This window comes from Pygocentrus nattereri, chromosome 24 (genome assembly GCF_015220715.1).
Source record: "Pygocentrus nattereri isolate fPygNat1 chromosome 24, fPygNat1.pri, whole genome shotgun sequence".
NCBI lineage: Eukaryota > Metazoa > Chordata > Actinopteri > Characiformes > Serrasalmidae > Pygocentrus > Pygocentrus nattereri.
This window is the reverse complement of record NC_051234.1, coordinates 11,987,137-12,007,723: the sequence shown is the minus strand read 5'-3', so window position 1 is coordinate 12,007,723 and position 20,587 is coordinate 11,987,137. Positions and strand designations below refer to the sequence as shown.

Below are 20,587 nucleotides of genomic sequence, written 5' to 3'. Positions count from 1 at the left end.
GCATCGCAGTGAGAAATGCAGCTGTATAATTGCGTCAGATCTTGTTTTTGAGAGCGTCCCACTGACAGAACACCCAAATGCAGCCATTTGTTCCAGAGGTGTCCCTCTGATCCTCTGTGGTGTTTATCTGAGGCCTCAGCACTCTCCTAATTGTTGCAGTCTGGCTGTTCTGCCCCCTCCTGAGTGGCCGGACCAAAGACTGATGTTGTTCTTTTTTTTCTTTTTTTTTTTTACAGATGTGGAATTCAGTGCAAAGGCTCTCGATTTGAGGTCAGTGTCTATGATAGTTCTATTCAGACTCGCTCAAAGCAGTTTGGACAGGTCCTTCACTTGCTCTGCAGGCCAGATCTGCTGAATCTGTTACAGTAAACGTTTTAACAGGCTTTGACATCCAGCTGCTGCGGGTGGGGGGGGGTGCAGACACCACATGTACAGTGGAATGAGACCCCAGCTGCTCGAAAACATCCACTAATAACAAAGAGCAATTAACATCTGCTTCATTTCACTGAACTTACTGACCAGCACAGGTCCAGTTAACTGTGGTCCATTGTTTCGGGTACAAACCATGTTTGTACCTACTCTTTTACTGTTTTACTTTTAATTTCAAAATTTTTGTTAGGACACGTAAACATATTAACTTTATATAGTTTTTGAATGTTAAATATTCAGTAATCACAGCAGAGCCCAGAACTTTCTTCAGTTCATTTTAATGGGAAGAACAGCTGCTACTGGAATGAGTTTATTGTAACTGGTGTTGCTACGAGTTTTCACTCTACTTCACTGTGTTTATTTGTGTTTTAGCTTAAAAAAGTTCATTAAACTTCTAATAGTAAGTTAACAAAAAATGTGTTTTAAATTCTGAACATTCACTTATTGCTTAAAGTTCAATGAGCTCTAAATTTGAAGGCAAGCATGTTACTTAACCTTAAACATTGAATAATTTTTACAGTGTATTAATAACATTTCTATTGTTCAAACTGTATATATTTTTAATGTGAATCAGTTTTTACTGGGAAATAATTAAACACTTTTTCAAAATTACAAAAATGTAACATTACCAATTGAAACTGAAATTCTAATGATTGAAATTCTGAACAATGTGTAAAAATTGATTGAAAAATCAATTATTATCGAGAAGTATGTAGTTCTCAAATAAATGTGTACTTTTCGGAGCAGGAATGACATTTCACTTTTCACCATTTGCAATTTTGATGGGAGGCACATATTTTAAGGAGGAAATAGTTGCTTTACCTATAAAATCACTTTTTTACTAATGCTGTATAAACATGCACATGAGGTGATGATGTGAGCTCAGTGATAGTTATTTAATGACATCATGCTGGTAGATTTGATGAGCTTCAGTTAGATTTGATCTATCATGCTAACTGAAGCTGAAGATGATGCTCAGTGATTTCACCAAATCAAACTGACTTGCTCAAGACTTTTCCTTAAAAAGTCTCACTCAGTGTGGAGACTAAATCACATGACCTGAAACCTGAAACACTAAATTAGCTGGGGGGGGGGGTTCCCTCCAGCATCAAACCAGAAACAAAACAGGAGGATCCCAGTCTGCTCCTCTTTATCTGCAGATGAGCTGAGGAGTGCGATGGCGGCTCGGGGTGAACGCTGCAGCTTTGGCAGCATGCTGCTGTTTACTGGACTCATCCTCCTGTCTGTGCTCGGTGAGTGACCAAACAATCACACCACAGATCACTGAACAATTGTGTGGATAATTAAACTGTAAATAAGGGCAGATTATAACTCTTTATCTCTTTTTCCTGCATAACACGCTGGCGTTGTTGTTGTTTGTTTGTTTTCTTTCTTTGGTGGATTTTGTGGTTGACAGAGGTGCTTGTTTGCAAACCAAAGTTGGAATAAACCACCAAAAGTTTGTCTTTCACAAAACTATTGCTGCTTTTAAGCATTGATAGTTGAGGTCAAGAGCCAAATGCTGCTTAAAGATGTGCTTTAATGCCCATTTTGCCTTTGAGTCCATGTGATGCCTGCCTACAATTACATTTTAAAAGTCAGAAAAAAACAGAAAAATAATTTGAAAAATTTTAAGCAGCTTTTTACTGTCCCCCAGTGGACAATCTGTTGCAATGGTACAAAACTGTGTAGCAGTTTCAGAGTGAAAAATGTTAAACAGTACAAAATGTTTAATAACAAAGAGTCACTGTAGTGAAAAAAAAAAGCAAATGATCAAATGAGCTCAGTGAAACTGCTTGTGAATATGAACTATTAACCAATCACAGCACAGGAGGCAGGACAATGATAGCCAATCACAGCACAGGAGCCTGGACAGAACTGACCACTCACAGCACAGGAGGCAGGACAATGATAGCCAATCACAGATCATGAGGCAGGACAGCACTGACCAATCACAGCACAGGAGGCAGGACAATGATAGCCAATCACAGCGCATGAGGCAGCTTAGTTTTATGACATTGGCATGGCAGGGCAGGCGAAGAACAGACAGTACGTAACAAATATGCAGAGATGTTCTCAATAACAGGAAGTAGGTCTGCGCTTAACCTTAAGAACATGAGGTTCTCGCATCCATATATGGTAAACCATATGTGCACTGCACCCATTAAACAGGATCACGCACACATTTAGGTTCAGCTTATACACACACACATAGTGAGTTTCAGGGTATAAAAGGAGTCAGAACACATTGAGAGGTCAGAGCTTTCTTGAGAGATACATGATGCATGTTCTCCGTTTCTAACCTCTCCAGAATTCTGTAATAAAACTCTGTTTGTTCAACTTCAGTCTGATCTACTCGTCTCATTCTTTGCATCAACGAACACGCAGGACTGGTTTCGTCCACACCAGGCAATGGAATCACAAGGCAGTGTTTCTAATAAAGTGGCAAGGAGGCACAAGATAGTGTTTCTAAAAAAGTGGCCAGGCAGTGGAACCACAAGGCGGTATATCCAATAAAGTGGCCAAGAAGTTCTAGGTAGCTGTTTCTAATAAAGTGGCCAGTTAGTGGAACCACAAGGTAAGTGTTTCCAATAAAGTGGCCAAAGAATGGAAGTGCAAGGTGGTGTTTATAATAAAATGTCCAGTGAGTGGAAGTGCAAGGTGGTATTTCTCATAAAGTGGCCAGTTGGTGGAAGCCAAAGGTGGTATTTCTAATAAAATGGCCAGTGAGTGGAAGTGCAAGGTAGTGTTTCTAATAAAGTGGCCAGTTGGTGGAAGTACAAGCTATGTGTTTCTGATATAGCGAGCAGAGAGTGAAAGTGCAAGTGAGGTGTTTCTAATAAAGTGGCCAATGAGTGCTTTAGTAAGACAGTATTCATTACACTGTATCTATTGCACTGTAGTGTGCAGTGCCCTCTTGTGGCCACTAGATGGGGTCTCCATTCACATCTATCACCAGCAGTCAGTTGAATGTGTGTTGTTTGGATGAGTGTGAGCAGGTAGCGTGTGAGCCAAATTAACATGAGAATGGAGTGGTGGTCAGCTGCTGTATAAAAGAGAGAGGGGGAGGTTTTTGCTCTGTCACTCACTTCAGTGCTTATGTATCTGTCTCCTGAACGCGCTCTCTATGCCCTTCTGACTGCGGCTCTTCTACACTCTCTCCCTCCTTCTCCAAACCCTGCCCCTTCTCCCTCTCCCCGCAGACACTTTGGATGCCATGGACAACCAGGCCACCTTCCTCTACTTCGCCTACGGGAGCAACCTGCTTAAGGAGCGGCTACAGCTGAGAAACCCCTCAGCCCGAGTTCACTGTGTGGCCAGGCTTCAGGTACAGCCTTCACTGTTAGAGACGCACACATCACCTCTAAGACTTATTATAGGTGCACCACCCCATGTAAAACAGTAATATACTGAATGTATAATAGAATATATTCTGTGTATATATGGATTTTATAATATACAGTCAACATGTAACAATATATTTCATTTCAACAGTGTATTCCGAAGAATATAATAAAATATATAACGTTTCTTATATAGGAGGTGGAACAGAGTGGAAAGGAAGGCTGTTCTCTCCAGATTGTTTTTATAGGACAAGGAAAAAACGTTCTTAACTTGGAATGGAAGATAATGGAACCAGATTTTTTTCAGTCAGTTTGGACCATTACTTTTGGTCCCTTCATCATGAAAATTGAACACAATGCAGACATCAGCTGGCACATTCAAATTCTGTAAAAATAAAAAACTAAAAATGCTATCCAAAAAACTCTCTCCATATATATTGAAGATTTGAACACAGCAGCTGTCCTTTACACTGTGTGAATATGTGCTGATGAATGGACCAATAGAAATGCTCCAAACCAGCTAAGAAAAACAACTTTTTTGCATTAATTTACATTAAAAGTTATGCATGTTTTGCTTTCTCCTGTAAGTGCAAGTGTACAGTTATATGTATGAATTTACCCCTTAGCATATTTACTCATATAGCTAACATTACAAGGTCATATTATGTTTAATTGATTTTCTAAATGGAATTAATACCACTTTTACTGGTTTTGGAGACACATTTTGTCTTGGATGGTGATTATTTGATTATTTTTATTTGTAAACAGCTCATGAACAGCTGTAATATATCACCTCCCTTAATGTCCTGTAATGTCTTTGGCCTCTTCAGGACTATAAGCTGGTGTTCGGGAACCATAAGGGCTTGGCGAGTGACCGCTGGCACGGCGGCGTGGCCACTATCGAGCACAGCCCGGGGGACGAGGTGTGGGGGGTGGTGTGGAAGATGAACATGGCCGACCTGGAGAGTCTGGACAGGTACAAAACCTCGAAGAGACCAAGTCAGCTCATTCACATCATCATTACATCACAGAGTGCAACCAGCGCGACTGAGGACTGTCGTTTATTATGGAGACATAAATCACGTCTGTGTAGCTGATCTATGATCTCACACAGATAATGGTCAAGACTTACATTCACAATGTTAATTCTCAGGCACTTTTGCTGCCTTTTAAAGATGGAACATTATGTTGAATGAAAATAATAAGCAACTACACCTGTTAAAACGCAAGTGTATGTATAATATATGTATAAATTATATGTAATAATGTGCATCTCAGCATATTTACTCATATTACACATTGAATTGATTTTCTTAGTGAAAATTATATTATTCTCTGAAACAATAACAACACTTTATCGACTAGAAGCATTTTTTTGCTAATTTTAGAGCCTAATTTCTATTTATTTGCTATATGTCACAGAGTGGAAAATAAAACGATAAAATATCAAATGTGCCATAATTCTAATACAGGCCACATTCTATATATTCTATATTTTCCCCTAATATGTTAAATAAAAATAAAAGAACTATAATTTTGTTTTAAAATGTACACAAGTAGATAGATAGATAGATAGATAGATAGATAGATAGATAGATAGATAGATAGATAGATAGATAGATAGAATGAAAAGAAAGAAAAAAAGAAAGAAAGTACTTTATTGATCCAAAAGGGAAAATGCAGTGTTTCAGTAGCATGATATGACAATTGCACATAAACTTGCATGTCGCTGTAAGAGAACCTTGTATCTCCATTTTTGTCGTTTTTCAGTTTTCGACACACCGAGAAAAGACCTGTTGTCCTTTACGTTGTGTGTACATTTCATAATGAACAGACCAAAAGAAATGACCCAGAGTGACTGAAAAAAGTCTGGTTCCATTGACTTTCATTAAAAGTAAAGTAGGTTTTTTCCTTCTCCTGTAAAGTTGCCATTTTGGAGATATGAGGTTTTCCTCCCACAGCAGCAACATATTAGGCAGAAATAAAATAGGAATAAAAACAGACATAAATTAAGCAGAAATTGAAAATCAGACATGAATTAAAGTGAACTATGAAGTAGGAATAAAAAATATCTATTGAATATTTACACAGCATTTCAGACTTAAGATATGTTGTATTTACATGAGAGCAGGTGTTGCACTAAATGCTATAGTATATAGGTATATATATATAGGTAGTTACAAGACAATGAATATAAGCTTAACTGTGTCTCTGTAGAGGATGTGTAACTTATTTACGCCTAGATTCTTTTTCTGTTTGTAATGTTTGTTTTTCAATTACAACAAAAGTAGTCAGTCTTAAGTGATGGGAGAATATCTTTGGAGACCCACTTAACCATTATTTGAAAATTCTGCACCACTTTCTCTAAGCTAGCTGTCCCCGTTAGCCTGTTTCCACACTGGGTGTGATGTCATTAGCAAAATGCTGCATTCATTACATTAAATTTACATAAGGAAATATAATAGAAATTATGTGATCACTCAGACAAAATGAGAAAATTAGCTATAAAATTATAGCTGTTAAATTTGCAGTAGGTGAGTTAGCAAACTGTGCTTTTTAGCACTAGTTGAATGATAATGGGATATATGGTCATACTTGAACCCTGCTGCATAACATTCACATGACCATGCCATAAACATGTCATGGTAGATCACATCCAGTGATATAACAGCATCATGCCGCTGTTATCAGTAACTGCCATGACATATGTTTGATGGCTAGAGTTCACCAAAATTAGCATGTGACACTACAATTTTATATTACTGGACATAATCTGTTGTGACAGCATATAACATCTGCTATGACATGCTTACGGCATGCTAATGTCAATGTTATGTAGCAGGGCTCAAGTAAAGCACATATATGTCCACATATACTTCATGTATATGTATATATGTATGGAATGGGTTTCTTTATGTATGTATGTGCTCAGGCAGGAGAACGTGAGGTTGGGGGCCTACAGCCCGATGCAAGTGTCCGTGTGGACCCGTGGTCAGGAGCTAAGCTGCCGGACGTACATCATGAACAGCTGCGTCTACGCGCCACCGTCTCCGCAGTACCTGAAGGTAGAGTCCTTTTCAACGTTGGGTAAATGTTAGCATTTCAGGTTTTCCTCCTTAAAAAAGCTACCACTATAATATTATTTAATTGACTATTATTGTTCATTATATTGAATAATAACTTACAATGTAGATTTTAAGGTAATATAGTTGTATATCATCTACAGCTACATCATTGCCAATCATTACCCACTTCTGGGTTAGCATTCATAAGGCTGTATGACATAAGCCTTTCATGACAACTGACATAACCTTACATAAACATTCATAATGGCTTATTAAAGCATACCAGCTGCTGTAGTGACGGTTTTTGGAATAAGCCTTTATAAATGTCTATATACTTAGTGCTTATGGCCTTAAAAGTTATTTAGGTGCTGTATAGCCTTATGAATGATACTTTTTTTTTTTAATCTTAATTTTGTGCCACTCTAGGGTATTATATTCACTTATGTATGGTATTGTGATCAATTTCTACATTTGTCTGCAACAAATTTGATTTATGTTAAAAACATCGATTCCAGTCTGTTGGTCCAGGCGTTCTAGCTTTTTAAGAACAATTTCACACGTGATGTCATCGAGTAAAGAGCTCTCCTTTTTGGGTTTTGTGACGTTGCGAGCTCCCTCACTTCCACTGCTGCCCAGGGACAATGTTGTGGTGTTTTTTCTGGCGTTTGCCGCTGCTCCCTTTGTATGGGAAGCACAATGGGTCGCGGGCAGTAACTCGGTCAGTGACTGTTGAGCTCATTCAGTGAAGCTTCCCTCCAAAACCGGTTCTGCATTAAAGTGAAGCATCTGGAATACACATTTCCCTCTCATTTCCCTCAGTGTTCACTGCAGAGGAAGTGATCCTGTCCTGCAAAATGGACATATTCGGGATAATTGTGCTTAATCAAGCAGAGGACACCATCGTTTCTGTAGGATTCCTCTCGCGTGGCCTTTTATTTCATGTTAAAGGTCCAAATAGCTCTAAAAAAGACATCCATGTGTGTGTGTGTGTGTGTGTGTGTGTGTGTGTGTGTGTGTGTGTGTGTGTGTGTGTGTGTGTGGCTTTGTGCGTGAAGCTTTGTGTGTGTATCATGTGCGACGCATGCCATGCAGTGGAGTGCATTGTTCTGCTGTGTGTGGCTGAATGCACATGTTGGTACTTTCAGCTTTTCCAGTTGGATCTGCTAACAGACTTCAGGTTCAAGGATCACTTTGAATAATATCACCCCAGACATGTTCAGTGTCTGTAGTTTGCTTCTGTAGTTTTAGCGCAGCTGCTATGAGGCTAATGTACCAAGTAGAAGCTTAAAAGGAATCTAATGTTGATTAATTAGCATGGTGCTAACTGCTTGCCTGAATTACTACATACTGTCCTCTAAGCATGTAAAGATGTTCAGTATCTCTGACTAACTTGATTATGTGGTTTCTGACACTGTGATCTATAAACATGGACTGCAGTACAGACACAATCCAGGCTTCAGAATGACTGATGATACACACGTTTGTCCAGGACATTCAGGCCTGATATATCTGATATTGATTATTTTGACTCTGATGATATAACAGTAAAGACAGACCTAACTGTTTAATAGAGGTGGGCAATACAGCAAAAATATGGCAGATACTTCAGCAGGTTTTACCACTATAATATCAGTAGCAGATGTTTAATTGACTATTATTGTCAATTGTACTGAATAGTTACTTACAATGTAGATTTTAAGGTAACATAGATCATCTACAGCTACATCATTGCCAAAAATGCCACTTTTGGATTAGCATTCATAAGGCTGTATTCATAAGCATGACATAAGCCTTTCATGACAACTGACATGACCTTACATAAACATTCATAATGGCTTATTAAAGCAAGTTAGTTGTCACACCAGCTGCTTTAGTGACAATTGTTGGAATACGCCTTTATAAATGTCTATATACTTTTAGCATTTACGGCCTTAAAAGTTTATGTAAGTGCTGTATAGCCTTATTTCTTGTACATTTAAAAAAAAAAATCATACTTTTGCGCCATTGTACGGTATTCAGTAATCAGGCCTGATGTTATTTGATAATATATAAACCTCAGGTGGAACAGCATGTGCAATTCAAATAAAAAAACAGAAAGCAGTGATCTGTGAATCCATGTTTTTAACATGTTTTCAAACAGGAGCAGAACAAACACAAGACACGGGTCACGTCACACTTTATTTGGATGGTCTCCTGTAGATTCTCTACAGAGACTTAAATCATTAACAAACTTTCTGCTGATCCTCAGTTGATTACCAACAACGTTAGGGTTAGGGTTATGAGTAGATGTAGGTTTTACCTTGAGGTTAAGGTGAGGGTTAGGCTTAGAGTTTGGGGATAGATTTAATACATTCTTTCACACAAAACCTGAAGTTCATTTGAATTTAACGGCTATTTAGTTGAATGTTACTTTATGGCCAACTGAGCATTTATAAAGCACCCACAGTGGACCATCCAAATAACACTCAACTTCACAATCAGTTGCATTTAATGGTTGTTTAGTTGAATGTTACTTAAAGATATACTGAACATTTACAAAGAATCTACAGTGGACCATCCAAATGAAGTGTTACCAAGACATTTTATGTTTTGCCTTATCAACTTTTTGTAAACATACATTCAACACATTCCATAAAGTTGTTGCAAGAGGAATTTAAGACTAGAAACCTCTTGAACATGTGATGTAATCATGCTTGGGAATAAAAGGAGACAGTACTTTATGAGTGAGGAGGGGTCGAGGCTCACCAAGAAAATTAGTTTTACTGTTCAACCTTTCAAACCCCTGATCTCTGTATTCATTTGGCTACATTGTAAATGAGGGTCTTCCTCAATGTACTCATGGTTTAAATAAAGGTTCAATGATTGATTGATTGATTTATTGATTGATTGATTGATTGAAATGCATAGATGAATAATCAATGTTCCAATCAAAAACAATGTTCTTCAACAAGTGTTTGTAAGGATTGTAGGTATGTTATCCTTTAAGTATCATCAACATCATCAAAAGACATCAAAAGAGAACTCTCTGTGCATAAAGGAAAGGGCCGAAAACCACACCTGAATGACCATCAACCTCTCAGACAGCACTGCTGTAAACATGTTTCTGTAATGGATATCACCATGTGCCCATAGAAATACTTCAAAAATAAACACAGTCCATCACTGCATCCACAAATTCAGGTTTAGACTGTACTGTTCACAGTGGAAGTTGCATATCAGAAACCAGAAACGCCGACGATTTCTCTGGGCTCGAGCTCATCTGAAATAGATTGATGCTCAGTGGAAACATGTATTGTGGTCTGACAAGTCAAACTTTTGATTGTTAATGGAAATACTGGACTTTGTGTTCTCTGGGCCAAAGAAGTGAAGGACCCTCCAGATTGTTACCAACATACAGTTCAAAATCCAACACCTGTCATGGTGTGCGGGGGGCTATTAGTAGGTAATGTACACATCTATGAAAGCACCATTAATACTGAACACATTCTGGAGCAACATATGCTATCTTTTAGACTCCGTCTTTTTAGGGACATCCATGATTATTTCAGCATGACAACGCCAAGAAACATTCTAGTCGTGTTACAGCAGTGTGGCTGAATAATCAGAGTTTGCGGCTGCTGGACTGACCTCTCTGTCTTCTATTAAAAAACAAGTGGTACATTATGTGCTTTCAAAACTGGTTCAGCTGATGCTGTTTAAAAGAAAGGTGATGTAACACAGTGGTAAACACGCTCCTGTCTCAACATTTTAGGAACATGTTTCAGGTCACAAATTTGTAATGAGTGTAAATTTACAAAAATAAACCAAACAAACAAAACAAAAAATATAGTTTTTTTGTAGTGTTTTCAATACAGATCAAACAACATTTCTAAACTAATCATTGATTTCAGTTTTTTTATTTGCATTTCACCCACTGTCCCAACTATTTTTGAAATGGGGTTTGTTATATTATAATCATAAACATACAACACTTCAACACTTTTTAAAACTGAATGCTAGCAAAACTGAGTTGCTTTTAATGGGCTCAAAGTCACTGATATCTAGCTCATCTGTCCTTGGCATCAATATCGATTGGATACTAGTAACAATTTCTCCACACGTCCGCAACCTTGGAGTTATTTTTGACCCTACACTCTCTTTTGACATCCACATCAATTCCATTGTTAAGACAGCATTTTTCCATCTTCACAACATTTCTTGCCTTCGACCATTTCTCGGTCAAGCCAATGTAGAAACACTTGTTCATGCATTAGTGACATCACAGCTAGACTTCTGCAATGTTCTCTTTTCTGGCCTCCCTGTCAAAACTCTCACTAAGTTACAGTATGTTCAAAATGCTGCTGCTAGGATTGTCACCTTTTCAAAAAAAGAATGACCACATCAACCCTGTTCTTCAAAGTCTTCACTGGTTGCCCATTACATTCCGTATTCAGTACAAAATTCTCCTTATAACATATAAAGTTCTGCACAGTCTGGATCCTCAATACTTGGCAGAGCTTCTTCATCTATATGTTCCATCCTGTACTTTGAGATCACAAAATCTAGGCCTTCTTCATGTTTCTTGAAGTGTTTTCTACGGGTGGGCGATCATTTAATGTAGTAGCTCCCAAGTTATGGAATACTCTCCCACAGTCTATTCGGGATGCAACCTCTCTGTCTTCATTCAAATCTCTGTTAAAGACGTACTTGTTTTCACTGTGTTATCGTGTTCCGCTTATACTTGAATGTTTACCTGTTTTGTCCTTTTACTTAATGTGGTGTTGTTTAATGTGTTGATGTTCTTTGATTGTAAAGTGTCCTTGAGCATGGGAAAGGCGCTATATAAATAAAAGTGATGATGAACACTTGCACATATCATTATAAAGCAGTTGCCAATGCAGAAACCTTCACTTTATAAGTAGTTTTTGTGTATTTGATTACTTCCTCTATAATAACACTAATTTGTGTTAGTCATGTCAGCACCAAGTTAGCGGTGGCATATATTCGCAACCCACACAGGATATAATAGTACTTGTGAAATCTGTTGCTCAAAAAACAGAGGATTGTAACAGATATTAAAATAACATTTACTTTACAGTTTCACAGTGAACTTAAAGGCTAACCTGGAGAAGCATATTAACCCATTAGCTATCAATATGCTAGTCAGTCTAGACTGTGTTTAGTATGATTCATGACTACAAACATGCCAGCATTCATGAGATCCTGCTGGTGTGGGTTTCCTCTCTTTCAGTGATGCACACGATGGCTATTCCACCTTCAATTTGATTGATAATCAGACTATCCTGAATATCATAGCTAGCTAATCATTACTAATTCATTGAGAAGGTAAGTGATTAATGTTGTTATTAATGCTATTTTCTAAATGAGTAATTGTCACAATCGTAATATCAATTGGTGCAGTATGAGCTTCTACTCCTCGATAGCTACATTACAGGAAAGTATATCAGGAAAACTGATTTTGGGAGAGAAGTGTTTGAGTATTTGTTCAATCCTGTTGCCGTAGGTAATAGTGATGGGGGCGGAGCAGAACGGGCTGCCGAAAGACTATCAGGAGAAGCTGAAGGCCATCGAAACTAACAAGTACGAGGGTCCACTGCCTGTAATGGAGGAGGTGGAGCGAGCTCTGAAAAACTCCAAGCAGAAAAAAAAGGGTCGCTCTGATGCTTAAGCCAACACAGGCCATCTGCTCTCAGAAATAACAACTGTCTAATTAAAGAAATACATACAAATAACTGTGTAATTATATGGTATCTACAGTTACAACTTGCATGTATATGGAAAAATCTGGCTAATCTAGTAGCCAGTAAAGGTTCAGTTTATGTTGTCCTGGAGAGTTTTGCAAAATAATAAGTACATTTTTGTAATGTCTGGTAGTGAAATAAAAACCCGCAGGATGTTTATTGTCAACAGATTATTTGTGTGATGTACTTATGACTGCTACACAACTATAAACACTGATTGAATTACTCTCTTATGCCCTGGTGATGAGATAAAACATTAAAGAAGGAGGCCAAGGTGGCAGTGCACTTCATAACTTCAAAGGCAAGAAAATCTGCAGAGTGTGCGCTATAGATAATAAAATAATACATATTTTAAATATGGAATACTCAAAACAAGTAATATTACCACATGGTTGTTCTGCCTGTTCAGAAGGTAAAGTCTTAGAAACTTTCGTGCTTCTGTCGCCACCTGTAGGTACATCTATGTACTGCAGCCATGATTTAAAGACTGTGATTTTATGACACTATTTTTATTTATTTTTACATTTTTTGGGTATTTTGCCACAAGAAAGTATATATATATATATATATATATATATATATATATATATATATATATATATATACTATATAGTATACTATATATAGTATACATATAAGTCTCCTGGCACTTAGAAGAGATTTCTTTTTCTACTAAGTCCTACATTTTTCTTAAATCATTCATTGTGGCTTATTAAACATGTAATTTTTAATCAAATACTCACTATTTTTGTACTTCTAATCTATTTTTCAGAGCCTGTGTGTGTTCGCAATGCAGCTTTGCACAGTTGTGTGTGTTCTATCACTGTATTCATTCCCCATTGCTGATTAGTATGAAAAAATGTTGTCGCATACATTTTGTTTTATTGATAAAGAAGCTTCCATCTCTGAGTCACAACTTGTGTCACATGACCTTAAATTTAAGTGTAAATGAGTTATTTATCTGAAAAAAAAGTTTCCAAGGTGTACATTTTATTAGATAGCATTTCAGCTATCAGTAATTTTCCTTTTCTGCCAAAGTTCAGCAGAACGGGTAAGAAGTGTCAACAATTGTAAATGTTGGCCTAGGGGAACCTGAGCTGTGCACAATATGGTATCATAACAGCGAATGGCTGTATGATGGCGGGAGGTGGTCTCTCTCTCTCTCTCTCTGTCTCTCTAAAGTGACAAGGAAAACCAACACAGATGTGAGTGTTGTCAGCCAGTGGGGCAAGCTTTATTCTCAACCTTTTTTTCAACTCAGAAATGTCTTGTGCATGTTCAGTGCTATTAAATACACAAAACCGTTTGTAACTCCAGTAAATGCATTTCCACATTACATTCACATCTGAAGTCAAGCCTATATTCATCTTAATTTCCCTAAGTCTGAGAACCTCTGTATTGAAATTAAGATTGTAATACAATTATCTCATTTCTTTGTTTCAAATAAACATCAACAGAAAACAAACTGCTTTTAGCAATAAAGCTGATATTGTATTTTTAAGGCTGAGCTATTTTTCTTACTAAGAACACATATTTGGAACACACATCACAATAGTAAAAGCTTAGTACAAAGAACCTCATTGTTTTCATGGGTGCTCCCATTTCAGAACAAGCTGCTAACAGATAGCTAACATATGGGTTAATATAGAAATTAAACGTTGCTTTCACAGATGCACAAAATGACTAAAAGAAACTACTTTCTAAAAAATATCTCTTATGTTGTGCGTACATACTTTGGATTTTCAGAAGAACACAGAATTACAGAAAATATAGATGAAAAACACAGTTTGTTTCTGCTACTTAACCTCTGTTAACCTTGTTTGTTAAGCACTCGCATTTCTCACATTACCACATTCGCTCAATACAACTTCACAAAGATGCCCCTTATATGAACTGTGGTATGACACAATGCTTCCTGAACATCTTAGCATACAGTTGAACTGTTTCGAATGTATAAAACAAGAGCATTTCATACGTCTAAAATAACAAGGAAAACCAACACAGAAGTGAGGGTCGTCAGCCTGTGGTGCAAGGTGTATTCTCGACCTTTTACCCACGTAGCCCGTTTTCCTGTTGGTTCAACCTAAGAGCGCCCTCTAATGGGTGAAATAAATATAGCTCCTTTGTCTTAAAAGACTAAATGATTTTACATTCTGAGCTCTGTCACCAAAAATAAACAACAATGTATTAATGTTCATAATAAACAAAATGTAATTAAATCAAATCAAATAAATAAATAAATAACAAAAAAATGTGAGGGTCCCTATTTTACTGAAACCAATAAACCCTTTTATTTTTCAGTCCTCTACACTCTCCCCTACTTTTTTAAGATGGCTCTGGACATCTTACATTAGAGTCAAGTCTACAGGACCCAAGCCATTGCCTGAGGATAGAAACAAAATTCTGGTGACATTGTGTAAGCTACCCTGAGATAGTACATACAGCATTTACTCCCAGTGTCCATGGCTGACACAAGGGTTGGCCAAGATTTTGATATGTGAATAGTTCTTTTGGTCCCACAGTCCATGTAGACCTTCACAAGACAGATTCCTCTTCCACTCTTCCACTCACCTCACACTCATCATAGACCTCTGTTGTCTTCTCCTTCAACTGCAGGACTGCCTCTAAATCTTTAGGATCAATTTGAACCCCATCACTGGAAACCAAACGGCCTATGTATCTTACTTGTTGTTTAAATAATTCACACTTCTTTGGCCGCAGTTTTATTCCATGCTCACATATCCGCTCAAATACACGTTGGAGATCTTCCACATGCTCATCAAATGTTTATAAAAACACATCTTTTAGGGAACCCAGCTTGAATGGTGCCACCGGCTGGGGGTTTTATTTTACTGCAACTACGACTGGAGTGGGACAATTGGTTGCTATAGGTCACTGGCTGTCCATTTCCAGTGACCCAATTTTCCGACCCAGACTTCTTAAGACACCCTACGGCTCTATGCCCAGCTTGGCCACAGAGAAAACAATGGGTACGTTTTTCTCTTCCCTGTTGCATACATTACTGATACTTGACCTTCACGGCAACCCTTGGTGGCTGGATTTTAGGAGCGGACTGTGGGTGAGTAGCAGGCATCTCACTACTATTTGAGGTCACCATTTTCTCTAGACTTTTAGTTAGTGCTGACACTTGAGCTGTCAGCTGCATGATAGCAGGTTTGTAACTCACAATCGACCTGCATTAATTTAGTCTGACTAATCTGGTCAGTGTTAACCTCTTGAGCTGAACTGTCACTGGTCTCTGTAATCCCTGTGGAAGTCAAGCATTGTTATCTTTCTGCCTCTTCTGTCGCAGATTTAGTTATCTGTTCTAAGATGAAATCTGTCACTTGTGGATCAGTAAGGTAGGGTTTTATGTCACATCTAATGTTGTTGCTTTTTTAATTTAGACCCTGATACCGTGTATGGAGAAACACGCCTTGAACTAGCCTTCTGTCATAATTGAACTCAGAGCTACACTGCTGTGATGCAAGAAGTACATGTTGCTTGAGACCCATTATTCAGTATGCGAACTGTTGAGGTGTCTCCCTCTCAAACTGCAGCATTGCTCAACTCCTGATAGAGCGCGGTGCTACTTTTGTCTCAAATATGAAATCATAGTAGGTGCTTTTACCCACCAACTGTAAGTTCAACCTTATCTGTCAGAAACTCTTTGAAAGTACCTGGTTTTGTGACTCTCAGTACAAACTTAATAACTTCTGACTCTGTGAATCCATCTTTCAGACCCTCATCAATCTACAAATACTATTGTAATTGATTTTGGATCCTGAGTCTGATATCTGGCCCCCCTAAATTTCCAACTCTCTACAGGGCAGAAAAGCTGCTACTTCAGCCTTACCACCTGATTTGACCCTACTGATGATATACTTCTCCTATACATAGGCACAGAGCCTCTACCAGCTGAAATGTGCATAATAGTATCTCTGTACATGTTGGCTGACATGCTGATGAAATCAGCAGATATGCAAGTGCCTTGTGTTGCCACTGGCATATCTGAAGATGTCTTGTCACTTTGACCTGGGGTCCCATTTAGCTGTGCTGTTCTTTTGCTTTGCAGTGTCTGTGTGCTTTCACTTTTCAGTTGGGTTGCATCATTACCAACTATAAGTTGGCTAATCATGTCACAGAGGAGGAGCAAGCATGACATGCCCTCATCCTCTAGCCTCTGCAACTTCTCACTTTTGAAATAGTCTGTGATGTAGTAATACAGTTCTGCCTCACTGAGTGTAGACACATTTGGAGCCTCCTCTGTTTGTTCACTCTCTAAGGCCACCGCAAGGGTTTGCAGCTGTCTCAGGTTCAGTGTAGGTAATTCTTTGTGAATGTCCCAGATAAGCATCTGACGTGGTTTGGATGTCACCATTGTCCTTGTTGCCTTGTCTTGACTCTCTGGATTACTTATTTGCCGAAGCCCTTATCTTAATTTCTTTGTTTCAAATAAACATCAACAGAAAACAGACTGCTTTTAGCAATAAAGCTGATATTGCATTTTTAAGGCTGAGCTATTTTTCTTACTAAGAACGCATATTTGGAACACACATCACAATAAGAAAAGCTTAGTACAAACCTCATTGTTTTCATGGGTGCTCCCATTTCAGAACAAGCTGCTAACAGATAGCTAACATATGGGTTAATATAGAAATTAAATGTTGCTTTCACAGATGCACAAAATGACTAAAAGAAACTACTTTCTAAAAAATATCTCTTATGTTGTGCGTACATAATTTGGATTTTCAGAAGAACACAGAATTACAGAAAATATAGATGAAAAACACAGTTCGTTTCTGCTATCCTTACAAAGATTAATCCCCGTAAAGCTACTGGCCCGGAAAACATTCCAGGGCGTGTGCTGAAGTGCTGTGCAGACCAACTCTCTGAGGTGCTGACAGACATCTTCAACTCCTCTTTAATCCAAGCAGTTGTCCCCACCTGCCTGAAGACCGCTCAAAAGATCATCCCAGTCCCCAAGAACTCCACAGTGACAGAACTGAATGACTATCGGCCAGTAGCCCTCACCCCGATAGTCACTAAGTGTTTTGAAAGACTGATTATTACCCACATCAAAGCCAACATCGACGTCACTGGGGATCCACATCAGTACGCGTACCAGAAAAACCGATCCACAGAGGATGCCATCTCCTCTGTGGGCCACATTGCCCTCACCCACCTGGAGAATAAGGATTCTTACGTCCATATGCTCTTTATCTGCCTTTAACACAATGATTCCCCAGACCCTGGCTTACAAACTCCACACACTTGGACTAGGCACCTCTCTCTGTAATTGGGTCCTGGACTTCCTGACTAACAGGCTGCAGTCTGTGAGGATCCACAACATCTCCTCCTCCACCATCATCCTCAGCACCGGCTCCCCTCAGGGCTGTGTGCTGAGCCCCGTCCTGTTTACACTGTTCACATATGACTGCTCAGCCGTCCATCCAGGCTGTCATATTGTAAAGTTTGCGGACGATACGGCAGTGGTTGGATGCATCACAAATAGTGATGAGTCTGGTTATAGGCAGGAGGTGGAACACCTGGAGAGTTGGTGTAGTGAGAACAATCTCTGCATCAACATGAAGAAGACAAAGGAGATGATTGTGGATTTCAGAAGGAGCAATACCATCCCTCCCCTCCCCCTACACAGGACACAGGTTCTGCAGTGGAAGTGGTCTCCAGTTATAGGTACTTGGGCGTACACCTAAGTAACAATCTAACCTGGAGTAATAACACTTCCAGCCTGATCAGCAATGCACATCAGCGCCTATACTTCCTCAGAAGGCTGAGGCGTGCTGGACTTGGGAGCTCATTCCTCACCTCATTTTACAGATGTGTGGTCGAGAGCGTTTTGTGCTCCAGCATCACCGTGTGGCACGGAAGCTGCTCTATGGCAGAGAGGAAAGCTCTGCAGAGGGTGGTGAAGGCAGCACAGAGGACTTTTGGAGTCAGCCTTCTCACCACCATGGACATTTACACCTCTAGATGCAGGAAAAGGGCAAATGGCATCATGAAGGACCCCACCCATCCAACACACACACTTTTTGTTCCGCTCCCCTCAGGTAGGAGGTTGCGGAGCATTAAGAGCAAAACTACCAGACTGAGGAACAGCTTCTACCCTGAAGCTGTAAGACTCTTAAATTCCAACTGAACAATCACTGCAATGGCACTTCATGTCCACTTATTTATTGCTGCTGTACTGAATCAATGCCTCCACTATATCATGCCTACACAGGGCACTTTATACATTACCAGTATTAAGATGTACACCTTCTACCTCATACTCATACTGCTGTGGTCCATGCTGCTGTTATCTGTCCTCCCCTTTAAGCACCTTCTATTTATTGTTTATTGTTTGTCACTTTGGGAGTTAACTGGACCGTGAGTACAATGTTTCGTTCCACCTCATGTACCACATGTGATGTGAATGACAATAAAGCCCTATCTTATCTTATCTTATCTTATCTTATCTTATCTTATCTTATCTTATCTTATCTTAACTTATCTTATCTTATCTTATCTACTTAACCACTTGTTTGTTAAGCACTCGCATTTCTCACATTACAACATTCGCTCAATACAACTTCACAAAGATGCCCCTTATATGAACTGTGGTATGACACAATGCTTCCTGAACATCTTAGCATACAGTTGAACTGTTTCGAATGTATAAAACAAGAGCATTTCATACGTCTAAAATAACAAGGAAAACCAACACAGAAGTGAGGGTCGTCAGCCTGTGGTGCAAGGTGTATTCTCGACCTTTTACCCACGTAGCCCGTTTTCCTGTTGGTTCAACCTAAGAGCGCCCTCTAATGGGTGAAATAAATATAGCTCCTTTGTCTTAAAAAACTAAATGATTTTACATTCTGAGCTCTGTCACCAACAATAAACAGGGTACTAATGTTCATAATAAACAAAATGTAATTAAATCAAATCAAATAAATAAATAACAAAAAATATGAGGGTCCCTATTTTACTGAAACTAATAAACCCTTTTATTTTTCAGTCCTCTACATAAACACTGCCAACATTTTTGGTTTAGTTGCCTACAATGACAAACTGAAACATGACATTATCAGCAAAAATCCTTTGGAAATAAACGTCGCTACAGGTATTCAGCATGTTTAAAAGCACTTTTGGGGCAGACTAATGGGATGCGTAAGCTCTGCATGCGCTGCTGAAATTGTCATTAATTATACTTTAGTGAAGTAATTTTCTCATCTGCGGTGCTTCAAACCAGAGTACAGCCTTAATTCAGTTCTAAAATCTTATCAATAAACAAATGCATTTCAACTCCGCTGAATCGGAAAATATCTTTTCTATGGTGTTGGGTAAACAAACGCTGATTGGTCCCATGTGCACCTTAATACAATTTATAGCAACCTTTAATGCAACGACCACAATGTAACTGCTGCGCCATTAAGGCCCAGTCCCATTTCACCCCTCGCCCCTACCACTCAGCCCTTAGCCCTCTGTCTAGGGGTACGGTGTCCCAATTTTTGTTGAGATAGGGGGGTAGGGTGAAGTGTTAGGGCTACATTAGCCTCCAAACGGAGGTTTTTCAGAGACTCCAAACATCAAGATGGCTGTGTGAGTGACCAAAGCAACCCACAAATGTGAGAATTTTCTCTGTTAAGAACTACGATAACTACTGTAATATCTTATTTTAATGTTGTTTCAGTGTATTTTGGTCGTTTTCTTCATAACAAGAGTAAACATTGCTAATAATATGCTAATATCTCGGTAGCTAGCTAATTTTCCCGTTCCACCTTAAATAGTCCGGCAATATTGACGCCTGAAGCGCCAGAATATAGCTGCTTCACCATTTAAGGTAGAACAGGAAAATTCGAACAAGTAGCTGGTGAATATCTGACTGCAGCTTCATTTCACTGAAGAGTTATTGGTGGGCAATAATAAATAATTGCCCCCCCCCCCCCCCCCCCCCCCCCCCCCCCCCCCTGGCTGGGTCGCCTACAGAGCAGCACTGGGACTGGAC

The 20,587-nt window shown here is 38.9% G+C and overlaps 1 protein-coding gene across 1 annotated transcript; it reads left to right on the top strand.

Annotated features, from left to right (window-relative positions):
- The first annotated feature begins 1,523 nt into the window (after positions 1-1,523).
- Positions 1,524-12,749, top strand: ggctb (gamma-glutamylcyclotransferase b). Its single transcript, XM_017703917.2, has 5 exons — positions 1,524-1,682; positions 3,633-3,757; positions 4,604-4,749; positions 6,706-6,838; positions 12,342-12,749. The coding sequence occupies exons 1-5, from the start codon at positions 1,607-1,609 to the stop codon at positions 12,504-12,506; spliced, it is 645 nt and encodes a 214-aa protein (XP_017559406.1). The 5' UTR covers positions 1,524-1,606; the 3' UTR covers positions 12,507-12,749.
- The last annotated feature ends 7,838 nt before the right edge of the window (positions 12,750-20,587 follow it).